The sequence below is a fragment of the Saccopteryx bilineata genome, chromosome 10 (assembly GCF_036850765.1).
Source record: "Saccopteryx bilineata isolate mSacBil1 chromosome 10, mSacBil1_pri_phased_curated, whole genome shotgun sequence".
Classification (NCBI taxonomy): Eukaryota; Metazoa; Chordata; class Mammalia; order Chiroptera; family Emballonuridae; genus Saccopteryx; species Saccopteryx bilineata.
The window spans coordinates 63,174,956-63,188,126 of NC_089499.1; the positions used below are offsets into that span (position 1 = coordinate 63,174,956).

Sequence of the window (13,171 nt, forward strand, 5' to 3'; positions counted from 1 at the left end):
GGGGTCCCCAAACTTTTTACACAGGGGGCCAGTTCACTGTCCCTCAGACCGTTGAGGGCCACCACATGCAGTGCTCCTCTCACTGACCACCAATGAAAGAGGTGCCCCTTCTGGAAGTGCGGTGGGGCCGGATAAATGGCCTCAGGGGGCCGTAGTTTGGGGACGCTTGTAGGCCCTCCTTTATGTCGCTTTTGGCAAGTGCTTCTGTGGGCCTCTGTTTTCTCATCTGTAAAATGGGATTAACCAGGCAAGGCCCGTGGCACAGGGCCAGGCACAGAGGGGAGGTCTGGACGACAGAGAGCTGCTGTCGTGTTTTGGTTGCTGTTGATGTAAAGAGAGAAGGCGCTTGGGAGTCTTCCCTGCATGGTTCCTCCTGCCCTCGCTGCTTTCCTCCAGGGCCTCCCATGGGCTGCACACACACGCACAGGATGGACCGTGAGCTGTGTTTCAGGCGAATTAGCCTTGCCATGTGATAGATGAGCCAGAGTCTAGGGTGACAGAAGACCTCCATCCACAGCCAGCCATTACTATTTCAGCTGGGTGTGTTCTTAGAGCAGTGGTGGCTGAAGCTCTGAGCCTTCCGACAGACACTCCATTCCCGTGGCCGGACTCCGGGCTCCTCCGCCCTGTGCTCAGTCCCTGGGGCCCTTGTCTTGCTTGTCGCCCAGGACAGGTGTGGTAGCAACAGAATGAGTGTAGGGACTGTGTTTTCGAGGTCAAAAACCTAGTGTAGCATGCACTGCTTGGATTGTTTTGGGATATTTTTCCTTATTTTGTCAACCTTTCTAATTAGGCGAGGTTCCTTATTCTAACTTTCAAGGCTTTCCCAGGAACACTAAGTAGAGAGACAAGTACCAGACCCTTTCACGTGCTATCTCATTTAGTCCAGTGTGGTTTTGTTGCTGGATAGAAAGTAGTTCTCAAAAGTATTAACCCCCCCCCCTTTTTAAATGACATTGAGAAAGAAAGCCCATTGGGTGATAATGCAGATTTTAAATAAGGGATGCTTCTGAACAGAAAAATGGGTGTTTGGGATGCATATTGAAGCAGTGTGTCACCATAGTATCTATGAGCTGAAAGTCCACCGAAAACTCTATACCAAAATATAATAAAGGTATTTGGAAATAATTTGTTCCAACTATTCCAGGGAAACATTGTCCAACAAGTGAGAGAGAACAGAAGAAAGAGTTGGCAAAGTAGGAAATTTGAAGTCTTAGGTTATTTATAAAGGGTCTATAGTAGAAATCTCAAATGAGTGGTTTGGAATATTTACTCAGTTCAGTTGTAGGGAAATCCTAGCTACCACTCCATGCCACTCCCGGGGTGGAAATTGCTAACCTGCACGGTCATCTTCCTTGCCCAGCCTCCGTTTCCCATGACGCATTCATGGCAGAGTGTACATTCTGGCAGTCTTTCTTGTTTAATCCATATGGGGCCTCAGAGTCTTTCTCAACTCTGAGTTTTCAACTCACCTGCCAACACCATTTGCCACCATTTTGCTTGAAAAATTTTACTCACATACAAAGGCCTTCTGAATGAACTTTTTATTAACTGAACCCTGACACAGTGATGTGTGAAAATTGTTAACTCAGACACTTTCTTTGTTATTATTGAGTAGTTCATGAGCAGGAAAATGAATCGGAAGTCCAGCTGACCCCAGTGCCCAATCCACTCTTACTTTATTGTGGCCCGTATTTTACTTTACCAATAGAAACAGGCCCACATGACTCTAGGGCTTCAAGGCCCAGAACATCCTCTTGTTGCAGTTAAACTGCTGTAACAAAGAGATTAAGAATTTGGTGGGACATCCTGTTTTTGGGCCCAGGTTCCTTCCTTCACCTTGCCTGGCCTCTCCTAGGGCAAATCAAAGCTAAGTGACTGTGATGTCAGGGGCTCTGGCTGGCAGTAATATAGAGTGTTTGGACAAGGCACACCTACTGCCCAAGGCCCCAAGGTGACAGCATGCTTCCTTGTACTCACTGTTAATTGGTGAGGCAACCACACCACCCAGTCGCAAAGGAGGCTGGAAAGGGTAATCTAGTAGGAAGCCACATGCCTGAGAGAAGGAGAGGAGGATTTTAGTGGCCTTAGCCACAGATGTCCTTAGTCATCAGAGGAGTGAGTCATCTGGTTGTAAGTCTTATCCTTTGTTGGTTTAAGGCCCTGGAGAGAAGCCCTGAGCAGGGGCAGAAAGCCAGCCTGGCCCCTTCATCCTGCCCCAGACCTCTGGGCGCCCGAGCCCAAATACACAGGCCATCCTCTGCTGTGTGGATGGGAGAACAGTGCAACCCCAGCTATGTGACCCCCATTCTTGGCAGCTGACTGAGACGGTCCTCCTCAACATGGCCTCAGGAATGAGTGACATCTGGGCTAGGTTTTGACCATGAAACTAATGCAAGTGGTAAACTGCCTCCATTTAGTTGAGGGTGCCCTCTTGTTGGGACGGCCAAGGCCTACAATTCAGCCATGGTTTGTTCAGGCTGAAATGGGAGGCAGGATGGAGAAAAACTTCAAAGCCTGTCTGGGATGTCAGTAAGCACTGGGTCTGCCAATGGGCTCCGGGCCCAGGCGACCGAGCTCTGCAGGTGGGGTTACCTTGGGGCAGCCTTTCACAGGCCACGCTGCTGTCAGCTCACCCCGGCAATCAAGGCTGATAGGGAAACCCCAGTGCAGACTTGTAGGTCACCACCTGCAACAGCTAAGCTTTCACTCTTTCCTTCAGCCTTTGTCCTTTTTGTCTCAAGCTTGATAAGAGCATGCTGAAGTTGGTAGTGGTAAGAATACTAGCATCTAAAAGCCCCCGACTGTGTGGAAGAGTAAGTGCTGAAGATGCGTTATCACATTTAGCCTTCTGAGTAGCCCTACTCTCATGTTCCAACATTATACCCAATTTACAGATAAAGAAACTGGGCAGATAGGGATTGGTTGCTTGGCCAGGGTCCAAAGCTGGTATGGTGGCACTGAGCCTACACTTGCAGAGTCTGTATCCTTACGGGCCTGTCCTTGGCTTCCCCTCTGTGCCACATGCTGTATTGTCTGCTGACAGTTCAGAGGTGGCCAAAGTCTGGAGCAGTTTAGAATTCTGTGCACTTTTTGTATCCACTTCACAACAGGCAGTGCTGCCTCTCAGCCTCACTGGAGGTGAGCGGGAAAGGAGCTGTGTGGCGGCCGGTTCCTCTGACAGCCAAGTGTCCAGGCTGTGGCACTGGCAGGGAGCAAAATGACTCATTCCAGCCTTCATGGTGCTGGCACTGAGCAGAGGAGGCAGACATGACACAGATTTTATTTAAACACCATTGTAGGTACACTGAAAGAGGAGGGCACATGGCAGTGAGGGGGCGCTTAACAGGGAACCAACCTGTTCTAGCTTTGCAGAGTTGGAGGTGGGGAGATGGTTTCAAGCAAGGCAGGCTGGAGCCAAGGATGGAGGGTGAGCCTGGGGCAGCGTGAAGCCAGGAAGTCCAGGAGGAGCCAGACGCGCCCCATGTGGGCTGCTCTTTGTACCGTATTCTCTTTCAGGAAGGTCTGATAAATTATCAGTAGTTCCGTTCCTGGATGACTCTTGTTTCCTCTTTGGTGATCCCATGCCATGTTGGTCTCCTAAACTGTCCAGCCCAGATGTGTCGCTTGTGCACCTACCTTGATGTCCTGGGTTCACGGTAGTGTTGTGGTTCAGCCTGCTCTTGAAACCAGAGAGCAGAGACCTCAAAGTCTCATGACCTATGAATTGCTTGGCTCAGAGAAGTAACATACTGAACAGAGCAGCCTTCTGTTAATTCACAAGGTGTTTTCTTTCCTTTTTATTTCTGCTTGCACACAACATTGGCATTATAGCTTCTGGGTCTAGGGAAGAGTGTTTGGTGCATAGCAGATACTTGGAAGTTAGGTAAATGAAGAAAGGGGAAAGGTGACATTAAGTACCTACGGTGTGTCTGGCATTGTCTTCTCCTCATGGCATTCTCTGACCCACCAACTCTTACAGCAGCCCAGTGAAGTGTTGACTATGATCATTCCCCTTGGTAGGTGGGGAAAAAGAAGACTCAGAGAGGGTGGATGGATTGTTCAAAATGACAAATCTAGTTGGGCTGCTGGTTCCAGAATCTGTACTTGCTAACCATCCTGCCACACTGCCTCAGTGAAGAACAGAGATGAGAGCGCAGGGAGAGAGCCTGGAGCAGTCTGTTCCCCAGGTGGCCAAGCCGTACTGCAGAGTATGGTGGGTGAATTGTTCCCAGGTACATACACTACAAGGAGGTTTGCTGAAACCCCTACCTCCTTGTGGTTCTTACAGTCATGTGGCTGTTTCTGACCCAATAGCCAGCTGCATTGTGGCCAGTGGATGACCAGCTATCCTCAGCCAGGAGAGTGAAACTGTGGAATGGAGCCTACTCAGGCTTGTCCTCTCAGGCCCCCAACCCTGCCACCCTGGTAAATAGAGCTAGGAGAGGGGGTCGGCACAGTGCATATAGTAGGTGCACAGCTGATTGTGTGGATCCGACACCTCCTGATATGGAGAGAGAGAGAGAGAGAGAGAGAGAGAGATGAAAGATCACCATCCCCTTACCTCTGGGGAGCTTGTCTGCAAAGGCTGTGTCTAAGATGCTTCTGAAGATGACCTAAAAATAGCTGGTTTCCACTCCCGTAAATACGCCCATTCCAGAATTTTGCTTAACAAGGCTTGGAGAACTGATGTGTTGAAATGACATGGAAACATTCCATCCTAGAATTTGCAGTAGCTCAAGTTAACTTTCTAGCTATTATAACAGAAAAAAAGAAAGCCTCTGCCCTCACTTCTAAGCAATGCTGGATAATTTTAAGTGCTTCCAGAAGGTGGATGTGGTTTGAGGGTCAGTGTTGTCCGGAGCTAGGACCAGTTAAGTGGGGATTGTGATTGGTAGTGATTTGCGGAGGAGAAACTTGGGGCTAGATTCCAACCCACTGTCAATCTAAGCAAATTCTAGGAGGTGGGGTGGGCGTGAGGCTGGCTTATTGTATTCCTGAAAGAGGCTCTCATTAACTTTCTTCTGCTGGCAGAGGCTTTTGGCTGACCTGCTCTGCGTTTACACTCCACATAAACAACGCAGTGCACACTCGGGTCTGGAAGTTCTGTGGTCTGCTGTGATGGTCAGACATCAGTACTGTGATGCTGGGTAGCATTTCATTTTCAAGGCATTGGGAGTCTCCTATTTCATGTGGGTGGGGATGGGGAAGGCCTTTTGGGCAAGTTGCCATCTTTTTATTGTTGCAAGAGTTTGGTAAAGCATCTGAACCTTCACCTGTCAAAACCACTTTTGGAATGAGGATTGCCATCTCTCCAACTTCTTAGAATAGCAGAATGAAAGTATCATTTATCCCAGTGAGACCTTAATGGGGGCTTTCCCATTTGGACACCCACCTTGAATTTATTGAAAACAGAAGTTCTGGGCATTGTATTTTTCATAAATGTGACTCAGACTGTTACTGGGTCATATTTCCCCCAAAATCTTTCTGGAAAAGATTCATGTCTCATTTTTTAGATCAGCATGTATAAGCTGAGTAAAGATAGAGCAAACTGGTTTTGTATTTTGATTTAGGAAAGGAATCTGCAAGTTTGCATTTGAAAAAACATTTAACACACAACTCAGGGAAGTTTGAGCTTTGCAGACTGATGCCTGTGGCTAGATGAGACTTGGGCCTGTTTAGATCCTGCTTGGTGCAAGACCAGACCCCACCTGGGCACCCCTGTTACCCTAACTATAAATAAGCATATAACCTCCCCCCCCCCACACACTCTTCTCCCTTTAGCTTGAATAAGGAAAGCTAACATGGAAAATTGTGTGACCTGGAATTTCTTTAAAATCAGTTGGTAGCACTTCAGAGACAACCTCGTCTAATCAAAAAAATTCAGTCATGGTTGAGGACTGCCTACTGGCATCTGATGGCATGAATTCCTTGGGTACTTGAGTTCTGTGCGGTAGCCTGTGTTTCTTTCAGAGTATTGCTGCTTTAGGGACCACAGGACCTCAGAAGCAGAGCTGGCTTCATGGTCACACAACCTGTGCTCAGAAGGGCTCGGGGCTTGCTTTAATGCCCTGCTATTGCCATCTTGAAATTTTAATACTTTTTGGACAAGGAATCCCGCATTTTCACTTTTCACTGGGCCTGTGAATCAATGTAGACAGATTTGCTTAAAAGTGATTATACAGTTTATTACATAGAAAATCATGGGACAGCATAATTCTGAATGAGGATTGCTTGAATTTAGTTGGTCTTACCAGCCAGTTCAAGATAATCTTTACTCATCCAGCTTTATTATGACTGAATCTGCAACCATAAAATTACCTTTGGTTTCCATGGTTTTGGGTGTAGCCTTTTAAGAGGGTCTTTTCTTGTAAGATCATGTAACAATAAACAAGTTAACTGAAAAAAAAAAAAGCCCCCACCCTTTCAGTTTTGAATGGCATACTATTTACTCCTTAACAGCAAGTGAGTATATTTTTCATGTGGTTGTAGTTGGGTTTCATTTTAAGTTCAGTTTGGCATATGTTTAACCAATATTAAGGTGGTTTACAGTGGGTGGGAGTGGTGAGGAGAGCTCTACGATGAGGAAGGCTCAGTTTCTCCCTAGCAGGTGCTCACAGTTGCCGCCACCAACTCAGCAATGGGTGTGCACGAAAGGAAGGCGCTGCAGGACTTAAGAAAAAACACACACAAGACACAACAACATACAGAAAAGATGGGTACAGGGGACTCCCAGCCTCTAGGACTGAGAGCCCAGATCTCTGCAGCTTCATCGTATTTATTCGTGTCTTTTGCTCATCAAGCAAATTAGCAGAGCCTAGGTCAAATTAGTCTACAATGGATTCAGGTGCAGAGAAAGATGACCAACTGATGCCCCTAGGCATGTAGGATAATGGCTATAGGGATCAGCTGCTTCCTATAAACAATCATAGTAGTGCTTGCTGGAGCCGTGTTCTGCCCCCACAGGACTTGACGTTCCAAAGTCCACACCAAAGACTTGTCTCAGGACAACAGTCTAATTCCCAGTCATTTTCCTACAACAGTCTGTAGTGAGACATAGTGGCTGAGTAGTGAATGGTCCTTGTCTCTTGAGAGGATTCTGGCACAGTCACATATGCTGGTGGGAGTGAAGGGCCACCCACTGTCAACTCTGGCCGTTGAATGATGACCCAGGGGTTGTCCTGCAGGAGGATGGGGTGAAGGATGTCCTTAAAGGAAATAAAGAACACTTTTAAATCTTAAACACTTTCTTATTATGGAAAATTTAAGACATACACAGAAGAAGAGACAATAGTAGAATGCATTTCCATGTACTAGTGTGGCCAGTTTACAGCATTTTGGAATCTTACTTCATCTATTCCCGTCTTCAAGCATTTTGAAGCAAATTTTAGCATTGCACATTTTCACTTTTAAATAGTTCAGTATGGTTCTCACAGATGAGGACTTTAGTTACCAAGAGCATGAATCACACCTGTGCAACCCAGAGCAATGACCAAGCCTGTGCTTCTCTCCCCAGATAGCAAAGCCATTGTGGATGGCAACCTGAAGCTCATCCTGGGCCTGGTATGGACACTGATCCTCCACTACTCCATCTCCATGCCTGTCTGGGAGGATGAAGGGGATGATGATGCCAAGAAGCAGACTCCAAAGCAGAGGCTGCTGGGATGGATTCAGAACAAGATCCCCTATTTGCCCATCACCAACTTTAACCAGAACTGGCAAGATGGCAAAGCCCTGGGTGCACTGGTAGACAGCTGTGCTCCAGGTAAGTGCCTATGGCTGTATAGGCCTTCTCCTTGGGATGGGTTATGTGGGCCCTAAATCTCTTGGTTTTCAATTGGGAAAGCTAGGCTTTCTGTGATTGGTGCATTCCTTCTGGTTTTAGTCCATTGTAAGTTAGCAAAAGGAATTCAAAGTGGCTCCATTTACTTTTCCATTGGCTGGTCTTATACATCTATTGACTTGTTTGAGCAGTGAATTCAGTTATTTATCCAGATTCCCAATCAAGGCTTTAATGCTCAGAGCAGGCCTTGGGTGTAGCTTCTAGACTCCAAAGTTGGTGCCTAGTTTTCCATAGCCTTTGGCAAAAACATGTGGCCCTGTTAGGTGGCTTGGCTTGAAAATCTAATAGCTTTCATTGAGTGGAAAGTACCCATTTTTATTGACCACTGGCTTGATTATATATATATATATATGGCTTTCTCCACTCTTTTCTCTCTGGTGCTGTGAAACAGGGCTGGTCAGGATCCAGTTGGAGTCTTTCCACCCTCTTCTGAGTGGTTGAGCATGCCCCGAGGCAGTAATTATCCTTGTGGGCAGATTAGATCGATGGGTAGAGTTTGCTGGTACATACTCAGTAGAAAAACCAGAGCCTGTGTTTATATGTACCTTTCAAAATTGTCTTTAATAAAAAACTAATAATCATATCTCCATTTACTGAGGGCTATGTATGTGCTGGGCACGTGAATATTTAATAAGTTGGTGGTCTCCACATGCTCAAAGCAGAGCTGTCTGGTGTCAGATAGGGAAGGAGCGCTGAGTCTAGGCCTCATTCTTCCTGGAGAGCCTGTGAGCCAGAGTCATTCAAAAGTAACTCAGAGCTCAGCAGCAGTTCACTTCCCAGTGCCCTCCTTGCTTGCATCCAGAGACAGGTTGTAGAATACCTCTTTCCAGTTAAACATGGAAATTTTTTACTCTAGTTCTATACTTCTCGTGCTGACAATGGTTTTTAAGATAATTCTAGGTTTGGCCTTTGAGCAAGTGGATTTTTTTTTTTTTTAATTTTTATTTATTTATTCATTTTAGAGAGGAGAGGGAGAGACAGAGAGAGAGAGAGAGAGGAGAGACAGAGAGAAGGGGGGAGGAGCTGGAAGCATCAACTCCCATATGTGCCTTGACCGGGCAAGCCCAGGGTTTTGAACCGGCAACCTCAGCATTTGCAAGTGGATTTTTTAATTATATAGGATGCTAGTTCATTCTTTTTAGATATATCCAGGAATGGGATTGTGATAGTGTGACTTAAAATAAGAAATATAGCCGGCCCTGGCCGGTTGGCTTAGTGGTAGAGCGTCGGCCTGGCGTGCGGAAGTCCCGGGTTTGATTCCCAGCCAGGGCACACAGGAGAGGCGCCCATCTGCTTCTCCACCCCTCCCCCTCTCCTTCCTCTGGGTCTCTCTCTTACCCTTCCACAGCCGAGGCTCCACTGGAGCAAAGTTGGCCCGGGCGCTGGGGATGGCTCCATGGCCTCTGCCCCAGGTGCTAGAGTGGCTCTGGTCCCAACAGAGTGATGCCCCGATGGGCAGAGCATCGCCCCCTGGTGGGCGTGCTGGGTGGATTCTGGTCGGGCACATGCGGGAGTCTGTCTGACTGCCTCCCCATTTCCAGCTTCAGGAAAAAAAAAAAAGAAATATAGCCTGGCCAGATGGTGGCGCAGTGGATAGAGCATTGGACTGGGACACAGAGAACTCAGGTTCGAAACCCCGAGGTCACTGGTTTGACCGTGGGATTATAGACATGACCTCATGGTCACTGACTTGAGCCCAAAGGTCGCTGACTAGAAGCCCAAGGTCGCTGGCTTGAGCAAGGGGTCATTTGCTCTGCTGTGCCACCCCCTCCCCCAATCTCCCCCCACCCCTGGTCAAGGCACATGAACAACTAAGGAGCTGCAATGAAGTTTTTTTTTTTTTTTTTTAAACTGAAGCCGGAAACGGGGAGAGACAGTCAGACAGACTCCCGCATGCGCCCGACCGGGATTCACCCGGCACGCCCACCAGGGGCGACGCTCTGCCCACCAGGGGGCGATGCTCTGCCCCTCTGGGGCGTCGCTCTGTTGCGACCAGAGCCACTCTAGCGCCTGGGGCAGAGGCCAAGGAGCCATCCCCAGCGCCCGGGCCATCTTGGCTCCAGTGGAGCCTTGGCTGCGGGAGGGGAAGAGAGAGACAGAGAGGAAGGAGTGGGGAGGGTGGAAAAGCAAATGGGCGCTTCTCCTATGTGCCCTGGCTGGGAATCGACCCCGGGTCCCCCGCACGCCTGGCCGACGCTCTACCGCTGAGCCAACCGGCCAGGGCTGCAATGAAGAATTGATGCTTCTCATCTCCCTTCCTGTCTTTCCCTATCTGTCCCTCTCTCTGTCTCTGTCTCTCTTTAAAAAAAAAAAAAAGAAAGAAAAAGAAAAAAAGAAATACATATTTGGTTTTGGTCCCTTTATCTTGGCATAGCTTGTAAAATCTTTGGAATTCCTTAAGTGAAAGGAGCCATGATAATGGAATCTTTTGTCAACACCTGAGTTTATGTCAATGAGGCGACTTTTGGAAGCCCATAAGGGTGGGGACTAGGTGTCAGGAAACCCACCAATTAGAGGGTTGGAACATTCAGCTCTCTTCTGACCTCCAGAAAAGAGTGAGGGGAGTTGAGTTAACTACTAATGGCCAGCTATTCAATCAATCCTGTTTATGTAACGAAGTTTCCACAAAAATCCCCAAACTCTGGAATGTAAAGAGCTTCCAGGTTGGTGAATGCATGGAGGTCCTGAGAGGACAGCACCCTCAGAGGGGACATGGGAGCTCCTTACCCCTTCTTGTACCTTGCCCTGTGCCTCTCTTCCATTTTACTGTTCCTAAATTGTATCCTTTTATAATAACCTGGTAATCTAGTAAGTAAAGTGTTTTCCTGAGCTCTGTGAGCTGCTCCAGTAAATAATTAAACCTGAAGAAAGAGTTGTGTATTGTAGCTGGTCAGTCAGAAGTCCAGATGACAACCTGGACTTGAGATTGGTGTCTAAAGTGGAGGGAGGGTTGCAGTCTTGTGGGACTGAGCTTATAATGTTTGGGATCTGATGCTATTCCCAGGTAGATAGTGTCAGAATTGAGCTCAATTGTAGGACACTCAGCTGGTGTCAACCCCACACATTTGGTGATCAAGGTACAAAAATGTGAGTGTGGAGGTTAGAAGAAAGTCTCTCCTGCAAAAGGCACCAGGCCCAATTGGTTTTGTTTGTTTGTTTATTTATATCACATAATTAAGGAGTGGCTAACCTCCCTCTTAATGCAAGAAGATAACATCCTGAAGAAGAGGCCTCAGCTAAGACAGAATAGTCCCACCCTTGCATGCTCACATCCATTATGCTTTTTGCCCATAAAGTATATACAGATGCTCCATGACTTATTATAGGGTTATGTCCCGATAAACCCATTGTAAGTTGAAAAATAACCATAATTTAAAAGTATATTTAACATACCCAACTTACCAAACCTAGATTAGTCTAGCCTATGTTAAACGTGTTTAGAACACTTAGCCTACGGTTGGGCAAAATCATCTCGATGTCACTGCCCAGCCATCACAAGAATATCATGTTATGTATCACTAGCCTGGGACACGATCAAAATTCAAAATTAGGAGTATGGTTTAAACTGAATATAGACTGCTTTTGCACCATTGTAAAGTCCAAAATCTATTGAGTCTGCTAACACTAACAACATCTTTTGTGTTAACAGGTCTATGCCCAGACTGGGAATCCTGGGACCCACGAAAGCCAGTGGACAATGCACGAGAAGCCATGCAGCAGGCAGACGACTGGCTGGGTGTCCCCCAGGTATTCCTACCAGCGTGCATGTCCTTCAGGGCTGTCTCCACCCTCCAGCTTGCCTGGTTGTGCATGGGCCTAGCAGATGGTCTGACCTCCTCAGCATTAGCCTTCAAAGAGTATTGGCTTGTGGCACACTCCCATGTTCCTCAGTTTACCTGTAATATAACCAGTCTATTGACTGTGCTTAAAGATCACCCAAAAATCTTTACTCTTTGTCACATATGGCAAATTTTCTAGTGTTTCTGCTCCAAAACTGTCAAAAGGGCTATCTCCAGACACCAGACGGCAAATGAGGACCCTAATGATTAGGTTGGACTGTAAGAATTGCCAATATTTAACCACTTTTTACCTATTTAAATTTTTTAAAAATCTCATATCTTAGGGGAAAAGTCATAGGATTTAGAACTTCTTGAACAATTTAAACCAGGATAACTTACAATTAATGAAAATTGTGGAAGAATTTGTGTTGCCCATAATCCAATCACAGAAATATAGCAAGAGAGCTGAGAAATTATAATGTCTTAGATACCATTGACAGTAGCCACACTGAGGTCTAGTCTTCTAAGTCCTTCCAAGGAGTCTGAAAAAACCTCCCCCTGACAATTGAATACAGTGACTCCCATGTTCAAAGCCCTGGTCAAGAAAAGTTGTGGGTAGCCAATGCCATGGGATGGATGACCTCACCACAGGCTCCATTAAGGTCTAAGTTGGTATTCAGAGCTGAGTTCAGTGTATTTTGCAACAGGATCCCTTGGGAGGTAGAAAAACTTGCCTGTATTTCTTTGGTTTGGTCTTGGCATCTTGTCTCTGCTTCATGGCCCATTTCCTGGCTTTTCCATCCTCAGGAAGTGGTATGGTATTTTTTCATCTCTTAAACTTAAAACCATCTCCTTTTGACGTTCATGTGATGTTGGCACTGTAAAGTTGTTGAAGGAGCTGCCTAGAGAAATGCCAAATCATTGGATATCCTTCATATTATAAAAAGAGCTGTTTTGTTGCTGCAGGGAAGCTGGGTACATATGTTGTTCATCTACATTTGGTTAACCTGGCTCGTGAGACACGGTCTTCTGTCTAAGAGGTGTGGCTTACCTCTTGTTACCAGCAGGAGGATTTTTTTGTGCTGTCTGTCCAGCATGGGTTATAAATAACTTGACTAATATTCTTGCTCCTAAAATGAATGTCTGTAGAAATCTGTCACCTCCCCATTTTTTTAATGGCTCCTAATGTAGAGACCTGTCTTAGCTCTGGCTGCTATAACAAAATGCCATAGATTGGGTGGCTTAAACAACAGGCATTTATTTCTTAGTTCTGGATGCTGGGAGTTGAAGATCAAGGTGCCAGCAGGTTCGATTTTTGGTGAGGGCCCACTTCCTGGCTTGAGAGGGGTGGGGGAAAAGAGGGTGGGTGGGTGTGTACACATTCTGGTCTTTCTTATTCTTCTTATAAGGGCACTGATCCTGTCATGGGGGCTGCATACTCATGACCTCATCTAAACCTGCTTACCTCCCAAAGGTTCCACCATCTAATGCCATCGCATTAGAGGTTAGAGCTTCAACACGTGAATTTTGAGAGGGCACAAAGACTCAG

The 13,171-nt window shown here is 46.6% G+C and overlaps 1 protein-coding gene across 9 annotated transcripts in view; it reads left to right on the top strand.

Moving 5' to 3' along the window:
• FLNB (filamin B) overlaps positions 1-13,171 on the top strand; it is a 165,751-nt gene that overhangs the window by 54,961 nt on the left and 97,619 nt on the right. For all 9 annotated transcript variants that reach the window (XM_066245747.1, XM_066245749.1, XM_066245745.1 and 6 more), the window contains exons 2-3: positions 7,517-7,765; positions 11,493-11,590. In XM_066245747.1, the coding sequence (XP_066101844.1) occupies positions 7,517-7,765; positions 11,493-11,590 (347 nt within the window). The remainder of the gene's footprint in view (positions 1-7,516; positions 7,766-11,492; positions 11,591-13,171) is intronic.